The sequence below is a fragment of the Uloborus diversus genome, chromosome 8 (assembly GCF_026930045.1).
Source record: "Uloborus diversus isolate 005 chromosome 8, Udiv.v.3.1, whole genome shotgun sequence".
NCBI classification, from domain to species: Eukaryota; Metazoa; Arthropoda; class Arachnida; order Araneae; family Uloboridae; genus Uloborus; species Uloborus diversus.
Window position 1 is genome coordinate 99,662,265 of NC_072738.1, and position 12,432 is coordinate 99,674,696.

Below are 12,432 nucleotides of genomic sequence, written 5' to 3' on the forward strand. Positions count from 1 at the left end.
ACCGGAAGAGGTGGTAATGAGCAAGGGAGTAGATAATTTTAAGAGGGCCATTGATCTTCACTGGGGATTGTAAATTGATTAGGACCAGTCTAGCTGGGCCCAGAGCCTGTTGCTGGTCGTCACTTTTGTATTTGTATTTGTAAAAAATATCCATATTTATTATGTTAAATAAGTGTAAAAATCAGAGGCGGTGATTGGGACTGAACAGTGAGAGGGGAAAAAAATCAACAACTAAAAGTCGTAGGATTTTTACTGCAGCAAAAAAATGAAAGAAGAAAAAAAAAGTACAAAATTTTGCTAAGGCTGGTTTTGAGAGCATATGAGTGGTAATTGATGCAAATCTAACAGCTTAACTCACGGTTTTTTAAAGATTTTGATGAATTGTGTACACAATAACTTTCCTCGAAGAAACACTTAGACATGAATTAAACTTACATTATTTACCCCAAAGTATTTTGAGATGTCACAAACACTTGGTAATAGATTCATTGAACAAGTATGGCTTGTTTAAGTAAAACAATTGATTTACTAATATCTAAACAATGAATACATAAACTAAAAGTTACTGCTTGTGCTAAATAATGTTTCGTAAACAGATATACGAAGCAAAACAAATAATTATGATCCAAAAATTTTGACACTTCTGCTTTTTTTGTAATCATTTCTTGTTTTGGATCCTAAATTGGAAACTAAAATAAATGAACCATAAAAAGTGGGGGAAGGGGGGGGGTCCCCCTTTGCCCCTCCCACCCTGAATCGCCACCACTGGTAAAAGTTAACCAGAGACCATGATATTTTTCTTCATTCTTAGGGCCAATGAGTTGCTCAAAGCTTACAGAAACTCAAAATGAAAATTCCAGAAAACTGATCATAAAATAAATTATTATTAATCAGTTTAGTGAGTAATTTGTAGTACCATGTCTTTTCTACACTAAAAAGTAAAAATAACCCATTTTTATTACAGAAAAATTGAGAAATATTTGTATTATTATTTTTTTCTTTCTCAAAGTATAGTTTCAAAGAAGCACACTGCATAAAAATCTCACCCTACCTAACAAATGGAAACTGATATAAAATTTTACTTTTAAGGAAATGGTAAAATTCTAAAGCTTTGTAATCATATCCTTTATTTACACAGTAATTAAGATAAATAATTTGAATGATAAACAAAAAAAAAAACAGCAATCATCTTGAGATAAAGACTGGAATGACTGCGTATACTTCCAGCAAAAATTTTCTGCACTTTACTCTCAAATTAATTGCTACAACTATGGTTTGTTTACTGCACAGCATTCAAGATCTGGAGCCTCTAGCTTCCAAATTTTACTGTTTCAAAAAAAAAAAAAAAAGTACCCACCCATTACTGTCCTCTTGTTAAGAGAGGGATAGAGTAAAATTTTGTTTTTGAGAAATAGTAGTTCTACCCAACACTTCTGAGAAAATTTGACTTCATTTAGCATTTTTCTGTTCTTGAAACTATGCAGTTGACAGTACAATTACTTCACATGCATTTAATAAACTAAAAATTAGTTACAAAGGTTGCATCTTTGAGGTGAACGTCCATCCATATTTTTGAAAAATGTTTAATGGTAATATCGATTATTTCTTAACAAACTTTAATGACAATTTTTTCACAGAACAAGAGGTAGTTTTAGAGGTTTCACCAAAAAAAAAAAACATTGTAAAAGATTGTTTTGATTGTTTAAGAATTTATAAAAAGATGAGAGATCAAAAGTCAGATCCAAAGAAAATGCTATACAAAATCACATTTTCAGAAATACAACAGAATTGACAAAAAGGAAAAAATAATCAGTAATAAAAATTTACCAGACATTCCACCATCCATGCTTCGGGATGTGAAACGTTTGTTACTCATGGTCCGTTCAAAATGAGGAGGAGGTCGGTCAATCATCGCACTCGCCATTCTTGTTTGGTACTGTGTTCGACCTGAATATCGAAACTTGGAGCCGAAGCGAGGTAGAAAAAGTTTTGGCTTGGGCGGAGGTTCTGGCATCATCAACCTAAAAGATAGCGCAAACAACTTTACACACTTCAGAACAACTGCAAAACTAATATCATTAAATTATTACTGAAGTTAATGTATGGAGCATTAATTTTATTAAACGTAGATCTTGAACCATATTTATAATTGAACATAACTCAAACTCTTGATATTTCAATAGTTTTCACATACGTTTATTCCTGCTTAAAGATTCTAGTTTTCCAGAAAGTGAAACAGTAATAAAAAGTATTTTTACAGATGATTATTTATTATATGTTTTAATAAGTAAAATTTAATGTTATTATTTTTATCATTATAAAATTTATGATATATTGTAGCTTAGTAAATCTTCACAGGGAAGAATTCCCTTTAACATTGAAGCTAATATTAGTGCCATCTCTCTGCTCTGTTACTATCTCATTAGTTTATTTCTCGCTTAGCAAGGGAGAGGTTTTTTTTCCCATCAAAGAGGGCTCTGTTATTATTTAAAATTTAGAAGAGCGTTGTTATTGGTTGCAAATGAAGTAATGCATAAATCGTAAATAAAACTAAGTCAAATTTAATTTCAAACATATCTATTACAAAGTTGGAATTGTAATCTGTTAGTGGATAATCAAAATTCAAAGTCATGGTTACATTTAAGGGGGGGGGGGAGGTTACAGATGCATAAGATTCTATATGGCACAGCTAAAATTACAGTCAATGCCATGCAGTAGCCACTATCAAGAAAGTAGTTTTAAAAACCTTCTAAATAGCAAGACTAAGTAACAGTATTTTTTCCTCTTACCGAAAAAATGTGTGGTGTTCAACGCAAACTTTCCAAAGTCGTTTAGCTGCTCGATGATTTGGCAGCTTGAAACCAATTGTGCTTTCAAACTGTTCAAACTGAAACAATAACAAAAGATCTATTTTAAGTAAATTTTAAAGCACCCAGATCACTTTTGTACCGAATCAAGCAAGGAAATTCCATCAATAGCATATATACTCAATATTCTTAGAAAATATGAGGCAAGTCAGTAATTATGAAAAATTATTTTTTAAAGCAATTATATAAAATTATCAGTTTCAAATCCTTAAATTGGAAAACCAAAGATAATATTTGAATTGCTTGCTTTCATATAATTATAAAGTAACAGCCTTTTAAAACTTGGAAATACAATGGAAGAAAGGTATAATAGAAATGATTGAAGTAATGCTAGTAAGTTAAAACATGTTTGGATACATTCAACTTGGCTTAGTCAGCGCATTTTAAACAATAAAACTAGTAAATTACCTCTCCTGGTCTAATTTTGATATAAAAGTTGTTTCGCTTGTATGAAATCTTTAAAATCTTGGGCCAAGCAAATCGATTGATCCGTAAACGGTCTCGATAGACTAGCAAACCAGATGCACAGACTCCAAGCATGATTTCCACACCTTCAGAGTCTTTAGCCTGATGGAGATCAACTCCATACATGGCTAATTTCTTGGCATTCTCTAAGTAGTGGAGTTCAGCCTCTGCAGGAGTTTGTCCTCTAGAATAGAGAGAGATCATTTAAAGAGTATTAACCAAATTGCAACAATGTTGTCTTCTTTTCTTTTCAAATTATTACAAGTAACTTTTAAAGTCAATTTGATCTGAAACCAGTTTAATAGGGCACTGCTGGAAAGAGAGAGAGAGAGAGAGAATAATGGAAGAGAGAGAGAGAGAGAGAACAAGAATTTTTCTTCTTGCCATTGCCTTTCTCTTAACATTTTTAATTTTGTTCAAATGAACCAACCATAAAAAGGAACAACAGCACAGGGCTAAACTACTCTTCAATTTAATAAATTGGAATTCTATTTTGTTTATAACATCAACAATTTTACATATTTACTAGCGGTACCCGCACGGCTTTGCCTGTAGTAGAAATTTAAAAGGTCATTTGGTTCGCCTGTATATTTACAAATGGGTGATGAATTTCTCCCCAATTTACTCACCTATGTTATGGTAATTTGCTCGTACATGTTATGATAATTCACTCGTCTATGTTATGATAATTAGCTCGGTAAAATGTTGTTAAAATTGGAATAAAAAAAGAACAAAATCGAATTTTTGACAGATCACTTTGAAGTGCTCACCCCTATGCTACGAACTAACTTTGTTTTTAACTTAAATTTCTTCCTGTAAAATATGTTTTTCCACCCCGTCATCAGCAGAAAAAAAAAAGAAATAAACACCATTTTTGATGAAAGTGGTGTTTGCTATGTTATACACACTGTAATTTTTCCTTCAGAATGTCCACCATGAAATTTGAATGATTTTCTATTCATCAATTTCAACTAAATTGCTACTTAACACAATCTTACTCCCAGTTTCTTTTTCTTTTGATATTAGGGGAAAATAATGATATATTGATCTTCCCTGAAGGCTTTTCACTAAAATCATTAATAAAAAAATAATCAGCATAATAGTCCCAAAAGTGATGCAAATTTTCCAGTGGTTAAGCGAATAATCACTAATTATGGTAATTAAAGAAGGAGCGGAGCAGTGATACATTGGAAATTGTGTGATAAGAATCTTCCTAGCTCCCATAACGCTGCCAGGTTAGGTTGGCCCCAATTATAGTTAAAATACAAATCAGTTTGCTTGGAAAAGCAACACACGGTGCTTTACCAAAATTATTTTTTATTCATCCTTCAAAAATATACAAAACTTTAGAGGGGAAAAAACAAAGTACTGAATTGCAAAAAATTACTTATGTTGACGATGTAATTCAGCTACTTTTTCTTCCAATTCTGGAGTTTGATTTGGTGCGAATTTGAAATCTGACAGATAATTGCTTGCATGTTCTTCTGGGTCATAGTCTCCAAGCTCTGATTGTACGAGATATGACCCTAAAAGTGCATAAGTCACAAATGAACAGGGTAGTCTAAAAGCAAAGAAAAAGTTATCAGCAACAAATGCATGTAGCTTTTAACAAAATATGTATTTAAAGTGAAGTTCAATCAAAGACTGATAATTCTGCAAATAAGAATGTTTTTAAAGCCCAGATTCCACAGAACTTTCATAATCAGTAAAAAACGTTTCATTGTTTTACTTTCTATTAAAATTAATTTTTAGGAGCAAACAACTGTTATTACTGATCATTGAGGAAAGAAAAAAAAAAGTATTTTATATTTAGTAGTTTTATTTTTTGTAATGAAAAAATTCAAAACTAGATCCAAATAAAAATTACAAGACAATACAACAACTAGTATGATTGTATCCATGGAAATGAACTATTAATTTTATTTACATGTAACACTCAATGTTTGTTTTGAATTTACAAATTTTCCACCCAGAATACACTAGAAAAATAGTACCAAATATAAAAATGTATTTGTAATGAGTAAAAGAATGACAAATGACACTTAAGAAATAAAAGAATATTTTCAAATTTGTCTGTTACAAGACTTAATTATCATAATCATTTAAAATAATTTTATAATGAAACTAAATAATTTTATAAATCTTTTATAGATTTATAAAATTATTTAGTAAACTCCCGATTATCAGCGGTCGGATTATCCGCGAGTCCTTTCACATTTTTTTTTTTGAAACTTATCATTGTGTTGTTCGCTTTTAGATTTTACATATATTTTTTTACATTCAATGTTAGTAGATGCAATGTAGCAATGTTTTTAGTTATAATTTAAATAAATGTGTGAATGTTATTAATATTTTTTATCTATTGCATACACTAAGTATCCTTTTTACCTATTATGTAGATTATCTGTGGTTTTTGCTAATCTGCGGTTATCGTGCCACCCTATTCCGTGGATAACCGGGAGTTTACTGTACTGCTTTTGCAGAAACACACTAACTGTTTTAAATAGATTAAGAGCTTTTTTCTAACCAAAGTTTCTTTCTATCCTTTTGTAAAAAGTAAACTTTGGAACCAAAAAGAACTTCATCAAACACATCCATTTGTGGTAATGAAAATTTTTATTAAAAAATTTAATAAATTATTAGTTTTGATTAATTATTAGTTTTAAATTTTTTAACATTAGAGTTTATATTGTTAGGACGTAAATACAATTTTTAATTCCCTGCTCATCACAATAACCTTCCATACTTCAGATATTATTCGGTCTGAATATTAAAATCTTGAGAATAAAAAAATGTGAATCCCCTACCCCCTAAAGGAAAAATAAAATAAATAACTCACTTTCCTGAGAGAACATCATTACGAATTTGTAAACATAACTGGTACCTAAAAAAATGAAAAGGCATCCATGAGACACCATAATTTAAAAAATAAAACCAGAATAAGATGAAAAAAAAAAAAAATAATCACAGTACAGTATAACCTTGATATAATGATTGTCAAGGGACTGGAAAAAGTTATCAAGGATATCGTTAAATTGAGAAGCATAGACATTCAAAGCAGTCAAATCCGGACCAGTCAAATGAATCGGTTAAATTGAGGTAATTGTTAAATCAGGTATCGTTAAATCCAGGGTTCGCCAATATATATTGCTTAATATATATCATGATATATATCCAACATTTATTTTGAAAATAATATGAGTCTGTTTTTGAAGAGGATTATATTTGCACTAAATGTGCTGAACTCTCAGACTTAAGACTTAAGATGCTAGTTTTGGAAGCCCAGTTAGCATTAGGGTGTAAGCCAGTTGTAGAGGGTATAAATGTTCCAGAGATTCAGGGGGAAGTTTCAAATGAGGAGTTAGATTGGGAAACTAAGGGTGTAATTTTGGGGGACTCTATGGTAAGGGAGGTGGGTAACACAGTTGGGAGAGTAAAGCGTAAGGTGGCTAGGTGTTGTTTACCAGGGGCTCGGGTAAAAGACGTTAATATGGTTGCTGAAAAGAAGGGAGTATTGAATAAGGAGGACATGGTTACTTTGTGGGTGGGAACAAATGATGTAGGCCACAGTAAAAATGAGGAGTTTTCTAGGGAATGGGAATCCCTGTTGGATAAAGCAACCAGATTTTCGACGAATGTCCAAGTGGTTGGTTTGCTTCCCAGGTATGGAGTGCATAGGAGCTGGCTAAATCAACGTGCGAGGTGTATGAACTTGCTACTGAAGTCAATTTGCGAAAAGCGCAGTATCAGGTTCATTGATGTATGGAGTCACTGTAAACGGGATTGGATTGCTAGGGATGGCCTGCATCTGAGCTCTACAGGGGTCAAAATGGTTAGTGGATTAATTTTAAGGGCTTCGGAGTCAAAAAACTAAGTTGGAATGGGGGGCATGGTTCAAGCACCAGGTATCGAGAGAATGAAATGTTTTTGGGTATTGCTAGAAATGGTAATAAAGTGACAAACAAGAGTAGTAATGTTAACAATTGTAATTTAGGAAATTTCAGGGTGTTAAATAAAAGCAACTTAGGCATGCTTAAAGTTTTCTATACCAATGCTCGCAGTATTAGGAACAAGATGGATGAATTGAAAAGCATAGTTATGGATGAGAAGTTGGATGTTATTGGAATTACAGAGACATGGGCTACCGAATCTGATGCAGAGTTATTACATATTGCTGGGTATAATTTGTTCAGACAGGATAGAGTAGGTAAAAGAGGTGGTGGGGTTTTATTTTATGTTAGAGACAATTTTATTTGCAATGAATTGGTCATAAATGATAAGCCTACTGATATTGATATGGTTTGGCTGGAGTTGATGAGCAGTAAGGGCAAAAAGCTACGCTTTGGAAACATTTATAGGCCACCTAATTCAAACCAGGGACAAGATGAACAGATGTATCGTATTATTAGTGACATGTCCAGTAAGGGATCCGTTATCATAATGGGGGATTTCAATTTTCCGGGTATTGATTGGAATAATTTTTATCCTGGTAATGGCAAAGAAGAGGAATTTTTAAAAGTAATTGGTGACTGTTTCTTAGATCAAGTTGTAACTCAGGGAACTCGAGAGGAGGCCATTTTGGATCTTGTTTTTTGTGACATAGGTAGTTTTGTTCAGGGGTTGAGTGTAGGGGAGCATATTGGAGATAGTGATCATAACAGCATTAGGTTCCGGGTTAAATTTGAAGTGTGCAAAGATGATAATTTTAGGTTTGTGCCCAATTTCAGAAACACCGATTTTGTTGCACTTAGGCAGAGCTTGAAAGAGGTTTTTTCGTCAGGGTTGGAAAATAGCGAGGTAGATCAGCAGTGGACGGAATTTAAGGATAAACTTGCTAAAACCGTTGGGGACTATGTTCCATTTAGGAGAAAAGGTGTTAATACCAAAATTTGGCCCATGTGGTTCTCCAGGGAGACTAAAGAAGCTCTTAATTATAAGCAAGCCACTTTTCGTAAGTTTAAAGAAACTGGTCAGAGTGCGGAGAGGCTCCAGTATGGTAAGGCAAGGCGAAATTTTAAGTATTTGGTACGGATTCAGAAAAGGGAATTGGAGCAAAGGCTGGCAGATGACATTGATGGGAACCCAAAGAGGTTTTTTGCTTACGCTAATTCTGGGAAAGCTCGAAACAGTCAAATTGGGCCTTTGGTTGATGAGTATGGAAATTTAATCCAAAACGATAAGGATATTGCAAATGTTCTGAATAACTTTTTTTCCAGTGTGTTTAACGATAACTGTATCTCAACAGTTGACACTAACAAGACACAAGCTATTATACAGCTTGAGGATTTTGTATTTTCCAGGGAAGAGGTTTTATTTCATTTGAAAAAGATTAATGCAACTAAAGCTCCGGGACCAGATAATATTTATCCAAAAATTTTAGTTGAATGTGCAGAGGAATTAGTGGATGTTATTTTGAATATTTTCAATGCTTCTTATAACTCGGGGACGGTGCCAGAGGACTGGAAGCTGGCTAACATAACGCCACTCTTCAAGAAGGGGTCTAAAGGTATTGCTGGGAATTATAGACCTGTAAGTTTGACTTCGGTGATTTGTAAGATTTTCGAAACTTTGATCAAAATTAAGATCATGATGTTCTTAGAGACTAATAGTCTGTTGACTAGTTTGCAGTATGGTTTCAGGAAAGGTAAATCCTGTACTACTAATTTATTGCATTTCTACGACAAGGTTACCTCAGCTTTAGATAACAAAAAATGTGTGGATGTTGTTTATATTGATTTTCAAAAAGCTTTTGACAAGGTACCGCATGTTGCTCTTCTCAGCAAGTTAGCTGACATTGGAATAGGAGGAAAAACTTTACTTTGGGTTAGAAATTGGCTTACTGGTAGGAAGCAAAGAGTAGTTGTGAGAGGAAATCATTCTAATTGGAGCGATGTTTTAAGTGGGGTTCCTCAGGGATCAGTTTTAGGGCCTCTTTTGTTTATTATATTTATGAATGACATCAATGAAAATATTTCTGGAAGCATGAATTGTTTTGCTGACGATGTAAAAGTTATGGGGATTGTTGAAAATGAAGAACTCGTAAAACAGCTGCAAGAGGATTTAGATCATATTACTAAGTGGGCAGATAAATGGGGTATGGCAGTTAATGTAGGGAAATGTCAAGTGCTACACTTAGGTCATGGAAATAAGCGTATGAGATATCGTTTACAGGGTTCAGTCATAAATCAGGCAGAAAATGTTATGGATCTGGGTGTCTTTATAAATCAGGACTTCAAGTTTAGTCAACAGTGCAGTATTGCTAGTAACAAAGCCAACAAAATGCTTGGGTTCATCAATAGATCTATTTCAAACAAATCTAAGAAAGTTCTTCTGCCTTTATATAGGAGTTTAGTAAGACCTCATTTGGAGTATGCTGTTCAGTTTTGGTCGCCTTATCTGAAGAAAGATATTTTTGTATTGGAAAGGGTTCAAAGAAGGCTAACTAAATTAGTAAGGGGACTCTCAGATTTAGATTATGATACCAGACTTAATAGGCTTAACATGTATAGCTTGGAGCAAAGGAGAGTCAGAGGGGACATGATTCAGTTATTTAAATTTATCCAAATGAAAGATGTAAATGGATTAAATTTTTGCTGGAAAAGCAGGACGAGGGGTCATTGTTTTAAGCTATTTAAACCTCAGGCTAACTTGGAAATCAGGAAAAACTACTACTTTAGCAGGGTCGTGGGCACTTGGAATAGCTTACCGGAAGAGGCGGTAATGAGCAAGGGAGTGGATAGCTTTAAGAGGGCCATTGATCTTCATTGGGGACTAATTAATTGACTAGGACCAGCCTAGCTGGGCCCAGAGCCTGTTGCTGGTCGTCACATTTGTATTTGTATTTGTATTTATTTGTATATTTATATATTTTCGATATTTATTTTTTCGAAGTACGACATTTGTGATATAACAATTAAATGTATTAATCATATTAATATTATTCTTTTATTATTAAAAACAATCGAAAGTAATGTATACGTATAACATATTATGTATCATTAATATAATATTCCTTATTCATTTTCTATTTATAAAATTATCTGTAATGAAACAATTTTAATTGGTCAGAAAGAAAAATGTCCTATGGATGTGTACTGACTAATGCATATTCTTTATTTCTGAAATGTATAAAATTTGTAAAAGCAGTTAACCAAAGAAAAATGAGTAAAGCATCTAATGATTAATCATTTGAAATAATATAATAGAAATGCATCAGTTATGCAATAATTGATTTCGAATAGATTAAATTTTCACATTTTACAAATAATTGTAAATATCATTTATACTTAAATGCCATTCAAAGTACGTAAATTTTTATACAAAATGTATGTTTATTAATATGAATAATGAAAACAAAAATGTGCGCATTATAATAATAACATAAAATAAACAACAGTAATTTAAAGAAGCAGTTACTATTTAATGACTTAAGTTTGCACTGATTGAAAATATCGGATATATATCAAAATAGCGGATATTTTCGAACCCTGGTTAAATCAAAGTTTTACTGTATAATGATATTAGCAATAGAATATCAAACAAGAATTAAAATAAACTTACTCAATGTTGAATAATGTTCAAAACCATATTTTTACAAGTTAAGGAGTTATGAATTTATCAGTTCTTAATTTTCCAGCTGTCTAAATTTATTTTCTTTTTCTTAGTTTTTGTCTTTCCTTTTTACAGTGAACAGCATATGCGTTAACTTTGAAATATTAGTCATGGTTGAATTATTTTTAAATATAAATTTGAAAAGAACCAAGCCAGATAAGCAAAGGCAGGATAAACAAGGTTCCACTGTGAACTTTGTTGTTTTTTTAAGGGGCATTTTTATCATCAAAAATATTTAAATTTTCAAAAGCATAAAACAACACGAAAAAATAAATTGCAAGGATGATATTTCCATTATCAGAAACTAATCCAATAGTTTTCAATCTTTTGGTTCTGAGGTTTTAATTCATTCACACTAAAAACATTTTGCCTTTAACAGTCGAATATCAAATTTTTATTGTTAGTCCTCTGAATCAAGAATTGCTTTGTACAGTACTATGTAACTGAGTTCTGACAATAAACAGAGGTCAACATTCTGACCAATTTTTCCCAAGACAAAATACTTATGGAAAGAGCGCCCATATAGGGGGCAAGGGAGGGGGGCTCAAGCCCCCCTCCTTCTTTGAAATTAGAACTTCTTTGCTTTTAGTACTTTTTTCTCTGCAAAAATTTAAAAACATTTCTTCTCCAGCCATTAATGAAGAAGTTATTAAAAATGTCAAATTTTAATGACTAATATGTCCTGAAATCAGTTTTCACGAGGAAAATATCCAGTAAACCACGCGGAAAATATTTGAGCCCCCCCCTTACAACTTTGCATATGGGTGCCTATGACTTATGGTGATTGTTCTGTATCACCAGAGCAGGATATAAGGTAGAGCAAACTAAGGTCCTTGCCCTGGGCAGCAAATTCACCCTATTTCTGTTTGTTTTTTCGTTGAAACTTGATATAAAAACTTAAGGGAAGATGGGGAAGGGCGGCAGTTTCAAGTTTTTGCCTTGGCTCGGAAAAATTAAAGAACCGGAACTGTGTATCACTACAAGTTTAAAAGGCTGGACAAGCAACCGACAAAGACCCCATCCCTCACTTGTGGTTCCCTCAATAAAGTTTCAGCTTTTCATCATAGATGAAATACTGTGGTCAATCAACCAGTGGTCTAATAGAGGAAAGATACAGGCGAATGACATCCCTCCCATAATTAATCCCGCCCTTAATTTTAACTCTGAAGCATCCTCAGACTTTTTAAGTCTGATGTGTACTTGCAACAACTCATTTTTTCGCACCTATAAGCATTCCTCTATCTTTTAATGACTTCTACACTGTAACCAATATGCTTTGTCTTTTAACTACTGTAGTTGCTACAACAGAATGATGATACTTTTTAATCTCTTTGCTTCTCAGAAACATTCAAAGCAATAAAATGCAATACATCTTACAAACCTAGTAATATCTTCCTGTAGTTGAGAAGGATCAGGTGGATAAAATTTTACCTCAAAGCCGAATTCCCAAGGCCCACCTGCAAAAAAAAAGTATCAGTACTGGGTTATA

The 12,432-nt window shown here is 32.9% G+C and overlaps 1 protein-coding gene across 1 annotated transcript in view; it reads right to left on the reverse strand.

Annotated features, from left to right (window-relative positions):
• Nucleotides 1-12,432, reverse strand: part of LOC129228508 (protein 4.1-like) — a 109,165-nt gene that overhangs the window by 30,997 nt on the left and 65,736 nt on the right. The window contains exons 5-10 of the mRNA XM_054863188.1: nt 12,325-12,400; nt 6,172-6,216; nt 4,720-4,893; nt 3,276-3,516; nt 2,790-2,887; nt 1,840-2,021 (exon numbers count right to left, since the gene is read on the reverse strand). Coding sequence (XP_054719163.1) covers nt 1,840-2,021; nt 2,790-2,887; nt 3,276-3,516; nt 4,720-4,893; nt 6,172-6,216; nt 12,325-12,400 — 816 coding nt within the window. The remainder of the gene's footprint in view (nt 1-1,839; nt 2,022-2,789; nt 2,888-3,275; nt 3,517-4,719; nt 4,894-6,171; nt 6,217-12,324; nt 12,401-12,432) is intronic.